Below are 13,563 nucleotides of genomic sequence, written 5' to 3'. Positions count from 1 at the left end.
CAATGCAAGAAATTTTGGAAGCATCAAGCCAAAGTGCAAAACACGTGTGCAATCTGCAGCTCATGCCGTGACCAACACATCACTCTATGTGCCCAGGCTCTAAATATTTTTTCCAGGCAAGTCAGTAAGGAAGAAAATCTTGAAATGTACTTAACAAATGGATCAAGTGGATAGAATTAAAACATTACATTAGATGACCACCCATTACATATTTAAAACATGAGTACACAAAAGGTTCTAGCCTGCAATCACTAACACTGGAATAACTTTGCTTTCAGTAAATCGTGAACTCAGCAATCCCACCAGTATTTCCAGAGCGTCAGACCAATTCATTTGCTGTTCACAGGGACGCAGCCAATCAGTTCATCTTTTCAAACATCAACTCAGTTAAGCCTTCTGATTGTTAACCACCATAATTTGCTGAAAACAAATTATAAAATTTTGAAACTTTTATCAGTGAGTCACAGTACTGATCTACAGGTTGAACTATTATTTAAATGTACTAAATTAAAGCCAGCATGCCAGACAAGTGATCTTTGCTTTTGTGACTCAACTTCTGCCATGAACCGGTTTTCATCCCAAATTTACTGAACAAATTTTACCATAGATTGAGGCAGATGTAAAAGACAAGACAACCCCGTCTCCCATTACTCAGTAAGCATCAACTGGCTACACCCTACCCCATCTGTTTTAGGATGTAAAAATATTGAGAATCCAATCTCCCTACATTTGTTAACTCTCACAAAATGGGAATCTAGCTTTCAATCACCAAGCAAGGTCACATTTCTTCCATCTACTCACCAGGGAAAGAGAACATGATCTCAATAAAAGACGTATTACTGCAGTACAGCATGTTGCAACCAGCCAAACCACTCGAAGCAGCCATCCTACCCAGTGGGAAGAGTCTCAGGTCTATGCTCTATTCAGGAGTCAGACTAGCTGCCCATCCCTGGAAACTGTAGACATATCAAGCTTGATTTACCAAGTCCAAGAAAAGGCACTAAACTAAATTTCATTGCTGCTTTGGCAGACAGAGTGGATGTGAAGAGTTGGGGAGTTTAAGACCTGAAGGCACAGCCTCAGAATAGAAAGACATCCCTTTAGAATAGAGATGACGAGGAATTTCTTTAGCCAGAGGGAAGTGAACGTGTAGAATTCATTGCCACAGACAGGATGAAGGCCATGTTATTGGGTATATTTAAAGCAAAGATTGATAGGTTCTTAATTAGTAAGAGTGTCATAAGTTACAGGGAGAAGGCAGCAGAAGGATTGTGAGGGGTATCAGCCATGATGGAATAGCACAGTAGACTCAGATGGGCCAAATGGCCTAGCTCTTTTCCTATCTCCTAGTTTTACTGTAACCCTGAACAAGTGTTATATTTCAAAGAAAACTACAAGCTATGAATATCTGAAACTAATCACTGTCAAGCACTGGATCACTGTACCTGAAGCACAGAGCACACAACAATCACTGGTCCCATGTCACAATTTACCAAAATAGATACCAACAGCAAGAACAATTGAAGATCTCATGGTAGAAGAATCAACTTTTACCTATCACATCCATTCCAACAACATTCGAACTTGTCAAAAATACAGTCGTTTTCGTATAGTGAGCAGAGTTTGCTTCGGAGGTATTCATGCACCTGTAGGAACAATCAACAATCAGCACTACTGCAGCCAGAGTGAAGACTCATCTGGAGTGTTATACAAAATACAAGATCACAAGTAATTTTCTGCATAAGTGGACTGTCATTAAATCCTTTAATGTACTGATACAGCCAGGTGCAACATTTGAAAATCTCAGTATTTAGGTGGTGAGGGTGTAGGGTTAAGGGTTAAATAAACTTAAGGGAGTGGGATTATCAATAGGAAGAGTCTCAGAATTCTTTTTACAAAGCAAGTCAGGAAAATAAAAAGTAAACCAATATGTCCCCCCCACCCCAAGGTAACGAAGAGAAATCAGTCTTGCTTCATCAGAATCCAATCAAATTTCCAAGTCACCCAGATACATTTGGGCAATTACAGCATGCGAAACAACTCTTGCCCAGTTAAGCTGCTGTCTCCATATTATCATTCCTTCAGTTTAACACGATGCCTTAGATCAAGCAAAATTAAACCAGGTAATTTGCATCAGACACAGTAACATTAGACATTTGAAAGGATGTGCACCAACTTTTGCATGCACGGTGCAAATATCAAGGGATCATAAAAAGTGACACAATTTAAAGGCTGCAACTTCACAGTAGTAAGGGGTCCTTAGGACATAGGCTTTCTGCTTCATGCTGCTCTAACCCAACCATTCTTTAAGACACTGAGCAGCTGATTTTGTACCTACAGTCAGTGGCTACTTTATTAGGTACACCTGCTCTTATCAGCCAATCAATGCAGAAAGTATGCAAGCATGGTTGAGAGGTTCAATTGTTGTTCAGACCAAATGCCATGTGGAATGACTGCTGGTGCCAGAAGAGTGGCTGAGTGTCTCAGAAATTGATCTTTGGGATTTTCAAGCATAACAGTCTCTATGGTTTATTGAGAATGAAAGCTGCCTGCATCACAGCTTTGAATAGAAAATTCTACAAAAACATGGCCCAGTCCATCATGGATAAAGCCTTCCCGACAACTGAGCACATCTACATGGTGTTGTCTCAAGAAAGCAGCATCCATCAAGTACCATGCTCTCTTCTCACTGCGGCCATTGGGAACGTGGTACAGGAGCCTCAGGACTCACACCAGCAGGTTCAAGTACAGTTACTACACCTCAACCATCAGGTTTTTAAACCAAAGGAAATAACTTCACTCAACTTCACTTGTCCCATCATTGAAATGTTACCACAACCTATGGACTCACTATCCCATGTTCTCAATATTTATTGCTTATTTCTTTTTGTTTTTGCACAATTTGTTGTCTTTTGCATGCTAGTTGAATGCCCAGTTGGTGTGGTCTTACATTGAGTCTATTATGATTCCCATTCTATTATAGAATTATTGAGTTTCTCTGCAAGAAAATGAATCTCGGGGTTGTATATGATGACATGTGTACTTCTATAATACATTGAACTTAGAACCATAGAACATTACAGCACAGAAACAGGCCTTTTGGCCCTTATTGGCTGTGCCGAATCATTTTTCTGCCTAGTCCCACTGAACTGCACCTGGGCCATATCCCTCCAAGCCCCTCTCATCCATGTACCTGTCCGAGTTTTTCTTAAATGTCAAAAGTGAGCCCGCATTCACCACTTCATCTGGCAGCTCATTCCACACTCCCACCACTCTCTGCATGAAGCCCCCCGCCATGTTCCCTTTAAACTTTTCCCCCTTCACCCTTAACCCATGACCTCTAGCTTTTTTTCTCCCCTGGCCTCAGTGGAAAAAGCCTTTGAACTTTGTAAAATAAAAATGCCTTGTTAATGAGAGAGGCTAGAGGAGAATAGAAAGTCCGGTTTAAGCTCACAGGAAATTGTCAGTAACTCAAATAAGTCCACATTACAACAGTGGTGTGCAGAAGGGCATGTCTGAATGCACAAGTTGAACTTTGAAGTGGATGGGCTACAGCAGCAGAAGACCACAGAGAGTTCTACTTCTTTAGCTCATAAAGTGGCCACTGAGTATAGGTCTAAGCTTGCTTCAGTTGATAGTACTTTTATCCAAGCCAGAAAGCTGTAAATGCTGCTCCATTTCCGTTGACAGTCTAAATCAATACTGAGGTAAAAATACAGAGTCAGAAATGCTGCCTTTTGTACATTAGATGGAGAACTCTCCTGTAGTGTCTCACCACACAGACAGCAAAAAAAAAGATAACCAGTCATTCATATCACAACTGTTCATGGGATTGTGCAAGTTGTAAATGTTTGCCATGTCTGTGCATAGCTATCATATTTACTGTTTTATGTGAGATATTAAGACAGCAAGGAACTTTGCAATGCAAGTTTTCCTCATGATAGCACAGAGGTTCCCAACTTTTTTTAATGCCATGGGCCAATATCATTAAGCAAGGGGTCTGCGGACCCCAGGTTGGGAACCTGCGCGTAATATTAAAATATAACCTATCACCCAAAACTGAATGCTACAATAGTGTAGCAGTTACTGCAACACTATTACAGTCCAGGGCAGAGTTCAGTTTTAACATCATCTGTATTGCATCTGCACAACCAACCTCCTGTGGGTTTTCTCCAAGCACTCTGGTTCCCTCCCACAGACTGAAGACGAACCAGTTAATTGGTCATTAAAAACTGCACAAGGCAGCATGAAAAGATACACATCTGTCTAGTGCATTTTGTGAATTAGTTGCCAAGTGGTCCTTCTGTGGCAAACGGTAAAATAAGTTAACTTTGATATAAAAAGATGCCATAGCCAGAAACAAAAATATAAGGTTGTGTTCTCATTCCCAGTTCCCAGCTATAACCAGCTGAGACAATTCCTGGTGCCAATGAATTTATAGAACAAGTGTCCCTAATACATCATTAGATACCTTTATCACTGGATAGTTCAGGACACATGGGAAAATAACACATTGATTTAGCAGGTGCTGTTTGTCTGCTGCAGTTTTTGGTAGAGGGTAAAGATCAGCTTTATTTGTCAGATTTAGAAAGTAAAATGCCCTGCCTGTGTCAATGACCAACACGGTCCGATGATGTGCTGGGGGCAGTCTACAACAGTTGCCATGCATCTGGCCCCATCATAGCATGCCTACAACTTAGCAACCCTAACCAATACATCTTTGGAAGGAGGAGGAAACTGGAGCACCCAGAGGAACTCTTGAGATTAAGGGCAGAACATATGACAGTGGTGAAATTGAACCCCGAGTTGCTGGTGTTGTTAAAGCATTTCGCTAACCACTACGCTACTGTGGGTATATTCTGTATTGGCCCTTTCCCAAGTGCATGAATTGAAAAAATGAAAAATGGACCTTGGCATAAATTCCTAATCACACAATTATCAAGCAAACAGCATACCAAACTGCCAACGCAAAACAGCAGAAACTTGTGTACCTGGTATGTCTCCACAGGTCTGCTTTCCATATTTAAGTCCCAGATTTTCACTGATAAGTAATCTCGTGTCATCATGTAGCGACCACTATGACTGAATTTGACGTCTGATATTGAAGAAATTATTTCTGAGAAGAACGACCTGTTGCTGGGATCTTCAGGTTCTTCAAACACTGTTGGGGAGGAAAAGATGTTGAGATGGTCCAGAAAGATCTTCCATTTTATATTCCACTTGGAAGCAACTAAACAACTGTCGCCTTGATTAAACAACATATTCAACACCTATTCAGTAAAATATTAAATTCATGCCCATGAGTATCCCTATTTACAGCAAGAAATGTAAATAAATGCATGTTCAACAAAATAAAATAATTAGAATCTCCTTATCAAATTATTTGCTAAGAAAACCAGAAACTTATGTTTTATCATAACATGTAGTCCCACAAGGCAGTGGACATGGTACCATAAAGAATCTTAATCATTAGAAAATGTTCCTTATTTTTAGCCAGATTTTTGGATCCGCCTGTCTTAGTGCATAGATATCTTGTAAATAATAGGATTCCAATTGACAAACCAGGTATAGCAGAATTTTGGTTGTCACATCACAACCTTCAATGTAAGAGGTCCAAATCAATGCCAAATTATCAATTTGCTCTAAAGCAGGGGGGGGTCACAACCTGTGGTCCACTGACCCCTCGCTTAATAGTAGGGGTCCATGACATAAGGGAGGTTGAGAACCCCTGCTTTAAAGGGTCAACCAAAGTTGTATCTCCATCGTGAGTCCACAGGGACTCTGAGTTCTTCTACAAGGAAAAATCAACTCTTTGCAGAAAGACATGGAGTGGTTGTGCATGTGGAAGGGACTAGAATGGTGCAGGTGTAACAGAACATGGTGACGTGGATCAGAAGCAAGAAACAGAAAGAATGAAATAATCAATCCACTTCGGGGGGGTGTGGGGGGGGGGGCTGTAGGGAAAGAGAGCTAGCCTTGCCTCTGAAATAGTTTAGGAGATACAAGGAGTAATGTCATTGTACCAATATTGTAATATTACATCAGTCTGTATAATGTAGGAAATTAACCATGGGACCCTGCTTTCTTTATATTAGGGGACAACCGCTACAGAAACCAAAAACAGATGTACAAGATATAGAAACATTGAGAAATAAATCAAGTTTGTCAGCCAACAAATAGGTATTCTGGCTCCACTATTTGCCCGTAATAGATTGCAGCAGGTTGCTAAATGTCAGTGGTTCAGTAACCACTGACAATTTGTTGCAATTGTCCAATCAAAGGGGCTGATTTCTAAGCCATGTGAAAGGAGCATTCACTGAAATTACAAATCACTGAAGAATAAATATCTGAGTCACCGACTTACATTTGGCATGTTTGTCACACAGGGCAGCTGCTCTCATGTCACACAGTCGAATGGTTCCCTTGCTACTGCTGTATACAAATGTGTTGCACTGATTGGGGTGGAACTCTGCTGCTGTAATCACTTCAGTCAACTCCTCCATGTTAGCAGGCTTGATATCTACAATATCTGAGAAAGGCCATCAAGGGTAATACTAGGACAACTGGCCACACAAAATGACAGCCTAGTCGGGGTTGGAAAAGTCATCTTTTCAGCTTATGATTGCAACTGTCCCAAGAAATATCCCATTTCCATAAAATTATAGCAAAAAAAAATAAACTATTAAAGCAAAAAAAGTCACTTCTGCAAGGCTCAACTCTGCAATGGACAATATTTAGAACAGGAAAAATATTAGCCCCAAGATGGTTACCCATGTCTCCATGCAGACCCATTTCCACAATCCTCACAAAACCCAACATCCAGTCTTTCATTATGGCTATTGTCTGCCAGTTAGTTGCAATCTATTACCATAAAAGGCTTGGTCAAATTCACCTCAAAATAAATAACTTCAGGCTCCATAAATAACTGCAACCACCCAAGTTCCAGAGAAATCTGATTCATTCTAATGGCTGCCCATCCCAAGCCACATGTTAACTTGTGCCAACAAGTCAGTCATGCTGCCTTGTTATTCCATAGAACTCTCCCATACCTAAGCCTGCATTCTCCAAGATCTCCTCAAGATTACTGCCGTCTGTAACATAAATTGTCCATTTTAACAATTCGACCAAATCTAGTTTTACTCTGCAACCAAAATGTCATCGACCTGAAAAGTGAAATATTTTCCTTGCAGACTCTACCTGATTTGCTGAGCAATTTTCCATTTCCAATTATCTTTCCTTTGCAACAGAAACATTAAAAAAACCTTCTGTAGCTGGCTCAGATTTAGCTGTACATTATATTGTTACATGTGGAATAAAAGCAAACTTCTTGGCAGAGCTGCTAAAATCTTCAGATCAATAAAAGGAGCTGTCAGATTAAATGAGCTGTATATGACTTGCCTTATTCATAACATTCCTGAAGCTGCTCAAATCACAAACACAAGAGATTCTGTAGATAATGCAAATTTGGAGCAACACAGATGGAATATGAGGTGCGGCTCCTCAAACCTGATGGCATTAACATCAGCTTCTCTAATTTTCAGTAATATCTCCCATCTCCTCTTATCCCATTTCAGCCCCCCTCTTTCCCTTCTCCTCACATGCTGCGCATCTCCCTCCTGTGCCCCTCCTTCTTCCGTCTGCCATGGTCTACTGCCCTCTCCTATAATATTCCTTCTTCAACCCTTCACCTCTTCTACTTATCACCTCCCAGCTTTTCATTTCACTCCCCTTATTCCACCCACAGACCTATCTTCTCCATCACCTCACCTTTCACTTGTCAGCATGTAATCCTTCCCCTCTCTCCACCATCTCATTCTAGCTTCTGCCCCTTTCCTTTCCAATCCTGATGAAGTGTCCCGGCCTGAAATGCTGTTTGTTTATTCCTCTCCATAGATGCTGCCATAGAAGCTGTTCAAGCCTGCTGCTTTGCATTTCTAGGTATGCACAACTGGTCTGGAAGAATCAAGAGTATGCACAATTAATCCAGGGATCCTCAGCATTGTCCAGATATTTGATCGTGGAAGATCAACAGAACCATTAACCTGCCCTGACAGCCATGCACCTACAAAATACTAGAAAGCCAGGCTGTGAATCACATTATTGGGTTTAGGATACAAAGGGCAATGTGTTGAACAATACCAACAGAACATTACATGAAATAATCTTTAGCATGGTAGCCAAGGTCAGGTAGTACTGTTGCCTGAAAAAAAAAAGCTTTTGCCCAGAAAAGGATGTGTGCAAAATGATAAGGATACTAAAACTTCTGTCCGTGATTTCTAAATGCCACAGGTTAATCCTAAGGTCATCGGCTGATAAGTAAGTTTCATAGTCACTATTGACTGAAATAGAGTTTATATGATATGTGTGCGCATTAGCAAATATTCTTCGAGGACTTGCTTCAACCATTAAATCCATAGGTTTGAATACCGGCACCTGGGAAAGAGCAGAAAGATGTTTTAAAATTTTAAACAATATAAACAGAATGGAGCAAGGTATATCACTGTACATTACAGTATAATCTTTCCACAGATGTTGCCTGACACGCCGAGTTTATCTAATCTTGTTTTTATATTATGTTTCAGTAGTTCTTATTGAAAGAATTTCATTTCATGAGGGAGAATGGCAGACTATAGCACAAGTACAAGTTGTCCCAGTGCTCAGGTTTTATAGAGATATGGCGTAGTGGGTTCAGAAAATTAAGTTTTAAAATGGAACTTGAACAGACAAAAAAAAAGTCATGCTTAGGGAGTCAATTTCAAATTTCAGAAAATGAACAGGTTGTTAAGAAGTTCCTACATGCAGAGAATATGGAATAATTTGCCTTACAATTTGTATGGGTTCCCAATTCCTAAGAACTTTCTACAGGGGCACAACTGAGAGCATCCTGATTTGCTGCATCACTGTCTGGTATGGGAACTGCACTTCACTCAATTACAGGACTTTTCAGAGAGTGGTGCAGACAGCCTAGCACACCTGTAGAAGTGAACTTCCTACTATTCAGGACATTTACAAAGGCAGATGTGTAAAAAGGGTCCAAAGGATTATTGGAGACCCAAGTCACCCCAACCCACAAAGTGCTGCTCCAGCCGCTACCATCCAAGAAACTGTACCACAGCATAAAAGCCAGGACCAACAGGCTCCAGGACAGCTTCTTCCACCAGGCCATCAGACTGATTAATTCATGCTGATACAATTATATTTTTAGGTTATATTGACTGTCCTGTTGTATATACTGTTTACTATAATTTACTATAAATTGCACTTTGTACATTTAGACGGAGACGTAAAGACTTTTACTCCTCATGTACACGAAGGACACAAGTAATAAAGTCAATTAAATTCTATTCCCTTTGGAAATGTTTGCTTATATCTGGTATACAGCTCTATACGTCACAGCAATAGTAGTAGACCTCCACTGGTCAGGGTTGACCATGGATTTTGCATCCCAGCTGTTGCCCAGCAAGCTCCCTCTCTCCACTCAGATGATGAACCCATTGGAACGGCAGAAACTGATACAGTTTGGCACCAGTGGCGGCGTTGCCAGTCAATGTTGAATTCAACGTGGGGCTGCCTCAGGGGTTCCAGCTCCAGATTTTTCTTCGAAGTTTACTCCCAAAGCCTACCCCATGAGTGGGTATAACTGGAAGGCAGTGGAGGTTTGAAAACCAAGTTTTCCTTCTCCTAGATGAGCTGCCAACCATAGCTGACGAGCCCCATCTGCCTGAGGCGACTGGTTTTAAGGCACCAGCCTTTGCCCCTTCTTGTCGCACAGCAATAACATGCTTGTAAATCCAGGAAAAGAAACAACAAATATAACACAAGTGTTCTTACTCTGTTACAGGCACCAGCTATCAACAGAAATCAGATCCAGTGCAACTTAACTGACCTTCATGAACGTGTTACTGAACGGATTAGCTTTGTTTCCATCAGCTCTAAATTTGATTACAGCACACAGTCCTGCCCTCGCTCATCTTCCATATCCTCTATAAATATCACCCACTGCCAATATTCTAACTAGGACTGTTCCATTTGTCAATCTCGCTGCTGAATTACACTGGATCCCATTTAAATAACTCTGATTTAAAATACTTATCGCCAAGTCTGCCCACAGGCATATCTCTTCCACCCTAACTTCTTTCAGATCCATAAGGATTCTATACTCCAGCTCTACCCTCCAATGTGTGCACAAGGTGATCCTGCAGATGCTGGAAATCTTGAGCATCATACACAAAGTTCTGAAGGAACTCAGGTCAGGCAGCTTCAATGGCGCTTAACTGCTGTTTACTCCCCCCTCATGAATTGCTGAGCTCCTTCAGCATTGTATATGTGTAGCGCCAAGTTTAAGTGTGGACCATCAGTGGCCTTCAGCTACCAGGGCCCAGCAGTTCTCCAAACCCCTTTCTCCCTTTAAGATGTTCTTTACAATACCTCTAACAAAGCTCATGGATCTTGCAGAACATACAGCACTGGAACAGTGCAATAAGCCTGTTAAACAAACTCATGCTATTTAGATTTCACACGTCCCTTCTCAGTCTTCCTCCAGCAGTAAACCTTGCACTCCCCCTGGATCCCCTCCTCCTTTCCTTTCTCCTATCAGATTCTTTTTTTCTCCAGCACTATCATTCCTACCCACCTGGCTTCTCTATCAACTTCCAGCTTGTCTCCGTGCGCTCCCCGCCACCTTCTTATTCCGGCAACTTAACCCCTTTCCTTTCAGTCATGAAGAAAGGTTTATTTATTTCCATAGATGCTATCTGACCTGCTGAGTTTGTCCAGCATTTTGTGTGTGTTGCTTTGGATTTCCAGCATCTGCAGACTTCCTCTTATTTATCTCTCTACAGTATTCACCTCAAGTGTTTCCTATCAAAACAGTTGCCCCAAGTTAAAACTCTTTTTGATTCTTCAGTGATCACATTGATAGAACCTGGCTTACTCTCGACTAGGAATCACTAATTTTGTGTCACATTCATTAATAAACTTAGGGCCCTATTGGGTTATTCCACAGCCCCTCCTTCACCAGACAGCACATAAACAAGATTAGCAAGATACAGATCTTTGTGTCAAAAAAGAATGGACCGCCACTCAATGATATTGTTACCTGAAGTGCGAGCTTTCTTGGAAACATTAAAATCTGAAAGTTTCCTCCAAGATGCATGATCCCAACTTGGAATTACATTGCCCTATTTTAGTTACAAATCCTCACAACAACATTGCATTTAATAAACTTGCACAACGGCTCAAAAGTGGCTCGCTTTTTTCAGTTAGTAAGGGTGGAAAATTAATGGCAGGTTTTCCAGCAGCATCCTTATCCAATGAATTATTGAGCAAGTCATGCTTCAACCTTCTCCTTTCAAGACAGAGCTAGACTGTTCAACATTCCTTGATCTATATAACTTTGCACTGGTGCTTTCAATCTTGATGATATGAATGCTCCCCTTTTACAATATGGCATTCAGAACTGTGCAGAGGAACAAGGATCTTTTGTATCCTAGCATCATATTCTGTTTGAAAAAGATCTTCTGAATGTCCAAAATATTTCATTACAATAAAGGTGCCATATAGAGGCAATTATTTATTTTTGGACTTTAGTCCCAGGCTGCCCAAATTGGGACCTTCAGCCTCAGTAATAATAAGAATGCAGCGACTCCGCAGAAATGGATGCCCTGAAACAGGACCAAAACTGCCATCCAAAATAGTCTTAGAATTTCCCTTTTAAAGAAAATTTACCCCAGATTTCACACTTCACCATCATCAAAAACACTAAAACATGCACACTTCATAGAGAAAGTCAAGTTCACCAAGTTTCTGGGAGTTCACATCACAGATGACCTCAGCTGATCCCTTAATATCATCTCCCTGTACAAGGTGGCACAGCAGCACCTCCACTTCTTAAGGATATTGTGGCAAGTGAGGACACCCCCCTCCCCCACCCCCCATCTTTAACACAATTTTATAGGAGCACCATTGAGAGTGCTGAGAGAAGCTGCACCTCCATCTGGTATAGGAGCAGCCAAGCTTCTGACTGGAAGTCCCTTCAAAGGACTGAGAGAACAGCTGAGAGTATCATAGGGGTCTCCCTATCACCCATTAGGGACATTTATCAGGAGCTCAGTGTACACAGGGCCCTTAGTACGAATAAGGATCCCACCAAACCCATCTAGCATCCTCTGACTTTTTACCATCAGGCAGGAGACTCAGTTGCATAAATACGTGAATGGCCAGGGTGAAAAATAGTTTCTTCCCTCGAGCTTTTAGGCTTCTGAACTCCTTCTGGCATCGCATTTGAAGTGTCACTGGTCAATCTGTTCTGTACCTTATAATATTTGATTTATGGTCTTTACTTTGTTTATTTAGACATAATTTATCTGTAGATATTATTCTTACTTTCCCAAGTTATTGTGTGCAATGTGTACCACTGTGCTTTGCACCTGGTTCAGAGAACCATCTCATATGACGGCATACATGCATATGGGTAAATGACAATAAACTTGACATTTTTGTGCGCTGCAAAGCAATTTGTGCTCACCTTAAGTGTAGTGACTGTGGCAGGATCCCTATATCGACCATCTTCCTCCTTCAAATTATATCCCTCTGGTCGTTTATCTCTTTCACTGATTTTCCACAACTTTATTGTTTTATCTGGCAAATAAAATAAAGATGCATGAATAAGTAGTGGCAACTGAGCCTGTAGCATTCAAGTGTTGGAGTTAAACTTTTAAATGATCTGAGAGGAATATTTTAAAATGAATTTAGTTGTGAAGTGCGGGGATCTCATCCAGACTGGCCATTTGCATGAACAAATGTCTGTCAGAACCATTTAACGATACTAATCTGGCAGGATAACCCCATTGCATCATAGCAGACGCTGGAAACAATGCTGCAATAAATAATATCAGAGAATAAATGCACTAAAGATCAATGTCCAATAGTACAACTTGGAAGCCGGACCTCAGCACGGCAATGTTGTCTTTGAATCCATACAGCTGAAAGATTAATTTAACTTTTATAGTATACCAGAGCAATGGTTTAAATTTACATAGATATTTTAGAGATGTGATAATCCTAAGTTATTTGCATACTATTTTTTCATAAATGCAGTTTCTTATATTATAAAAAGCAGCTGACAATTCTGCCAATTCCACTTTCAAATAAAACAGTAAAACAATCCAAGAAGATGGTGCCAGCGAACAACGCAGCTAAGGGCCATATTCTTCAAACATTTACAAACCTACTACTTTTATTTGGCATACTTCATCTTTTACTTTCAAATGTGGTTCTGCTCCAGTTAGAGCCAGTTATTTATATTTTGGTGGTGTGTTTTTGAGCGGATTGAGTGATTAGCACTTTGCTGTCTCCTAGCGAGTTTAGTGAGGTTTCGAGCAAAGCGTGTGGCCCGGAGACGGGAGCGAATGTCCTATTTCCACACTGTATTACTCTGTGATCAAATATTACTCAAAACAGAGGTTGCTCTGCACATTCTGCACCACACAAAAACAAATTCCCTTGATTCTGAATATTTTGTCATTGCTACATCAGCTTTCTCCAGCCAATAAGAAAATAGAA

General features: G+C 40.7%; 1 protein-coding gene across 1 annotated transcript in view; it reads right to left on the bottom strand.

Annotated features, from left to right (window-relative positions):
• Positions 1-13,563, bottom strand: part of LOC132391625 (serine/threonine-protein phosphatase 2A 55 kDa regulatory subunit B alpha isoform) — an 82,988-nt gene that overhangs the window by 1,274 nt on the left and 68,151 nt on the right. The window contains exons 5-9 of the mRNA XM_059965063.1: positions 12,527-12,639; positions 8,256-8,433; positions 6,365-6,529; positions 4,992-5,161; positions 1,555-1,646 (exon numbers count right to left, since the gene is read on the bottom strand). Coding sequence (XP_059821046.1) covers positions 1,555-1,646; positions 4,992-5,161; positions 6,365-6,529; positions 8,256-8,433; positions 12,527-12,639 — 718 coding nt within the window. The remainder of the gene's footprint in view (positions 1-1,554; positions 1,647-4,991; positions 5,162-6,364; positions 6,530-8,255; positions 8,434-12,526; positions 12,640-13,563) is intronic.

The sequence above is a fragment of the Hypanus sabinus genome, chromosome 1 (assembly GCF_030144855.1).
Source record: "Hypanus sabinus isolate sHypSab1 chromosome 1, sHypSab1.hap1, whole genome shotgun sequence".
In the NCBI taxonomy this organism is placed as follows: domain Eukaryota; kingdom Metazoa; phylum Chordata; class Chondrichthyes; order Myliobatiformes; family Dasyatidae; genus Hypanus; species Hypanus sabinus.
This window is presented reverse-complemented; position numbering and strand designations above follow the sequence as displayed.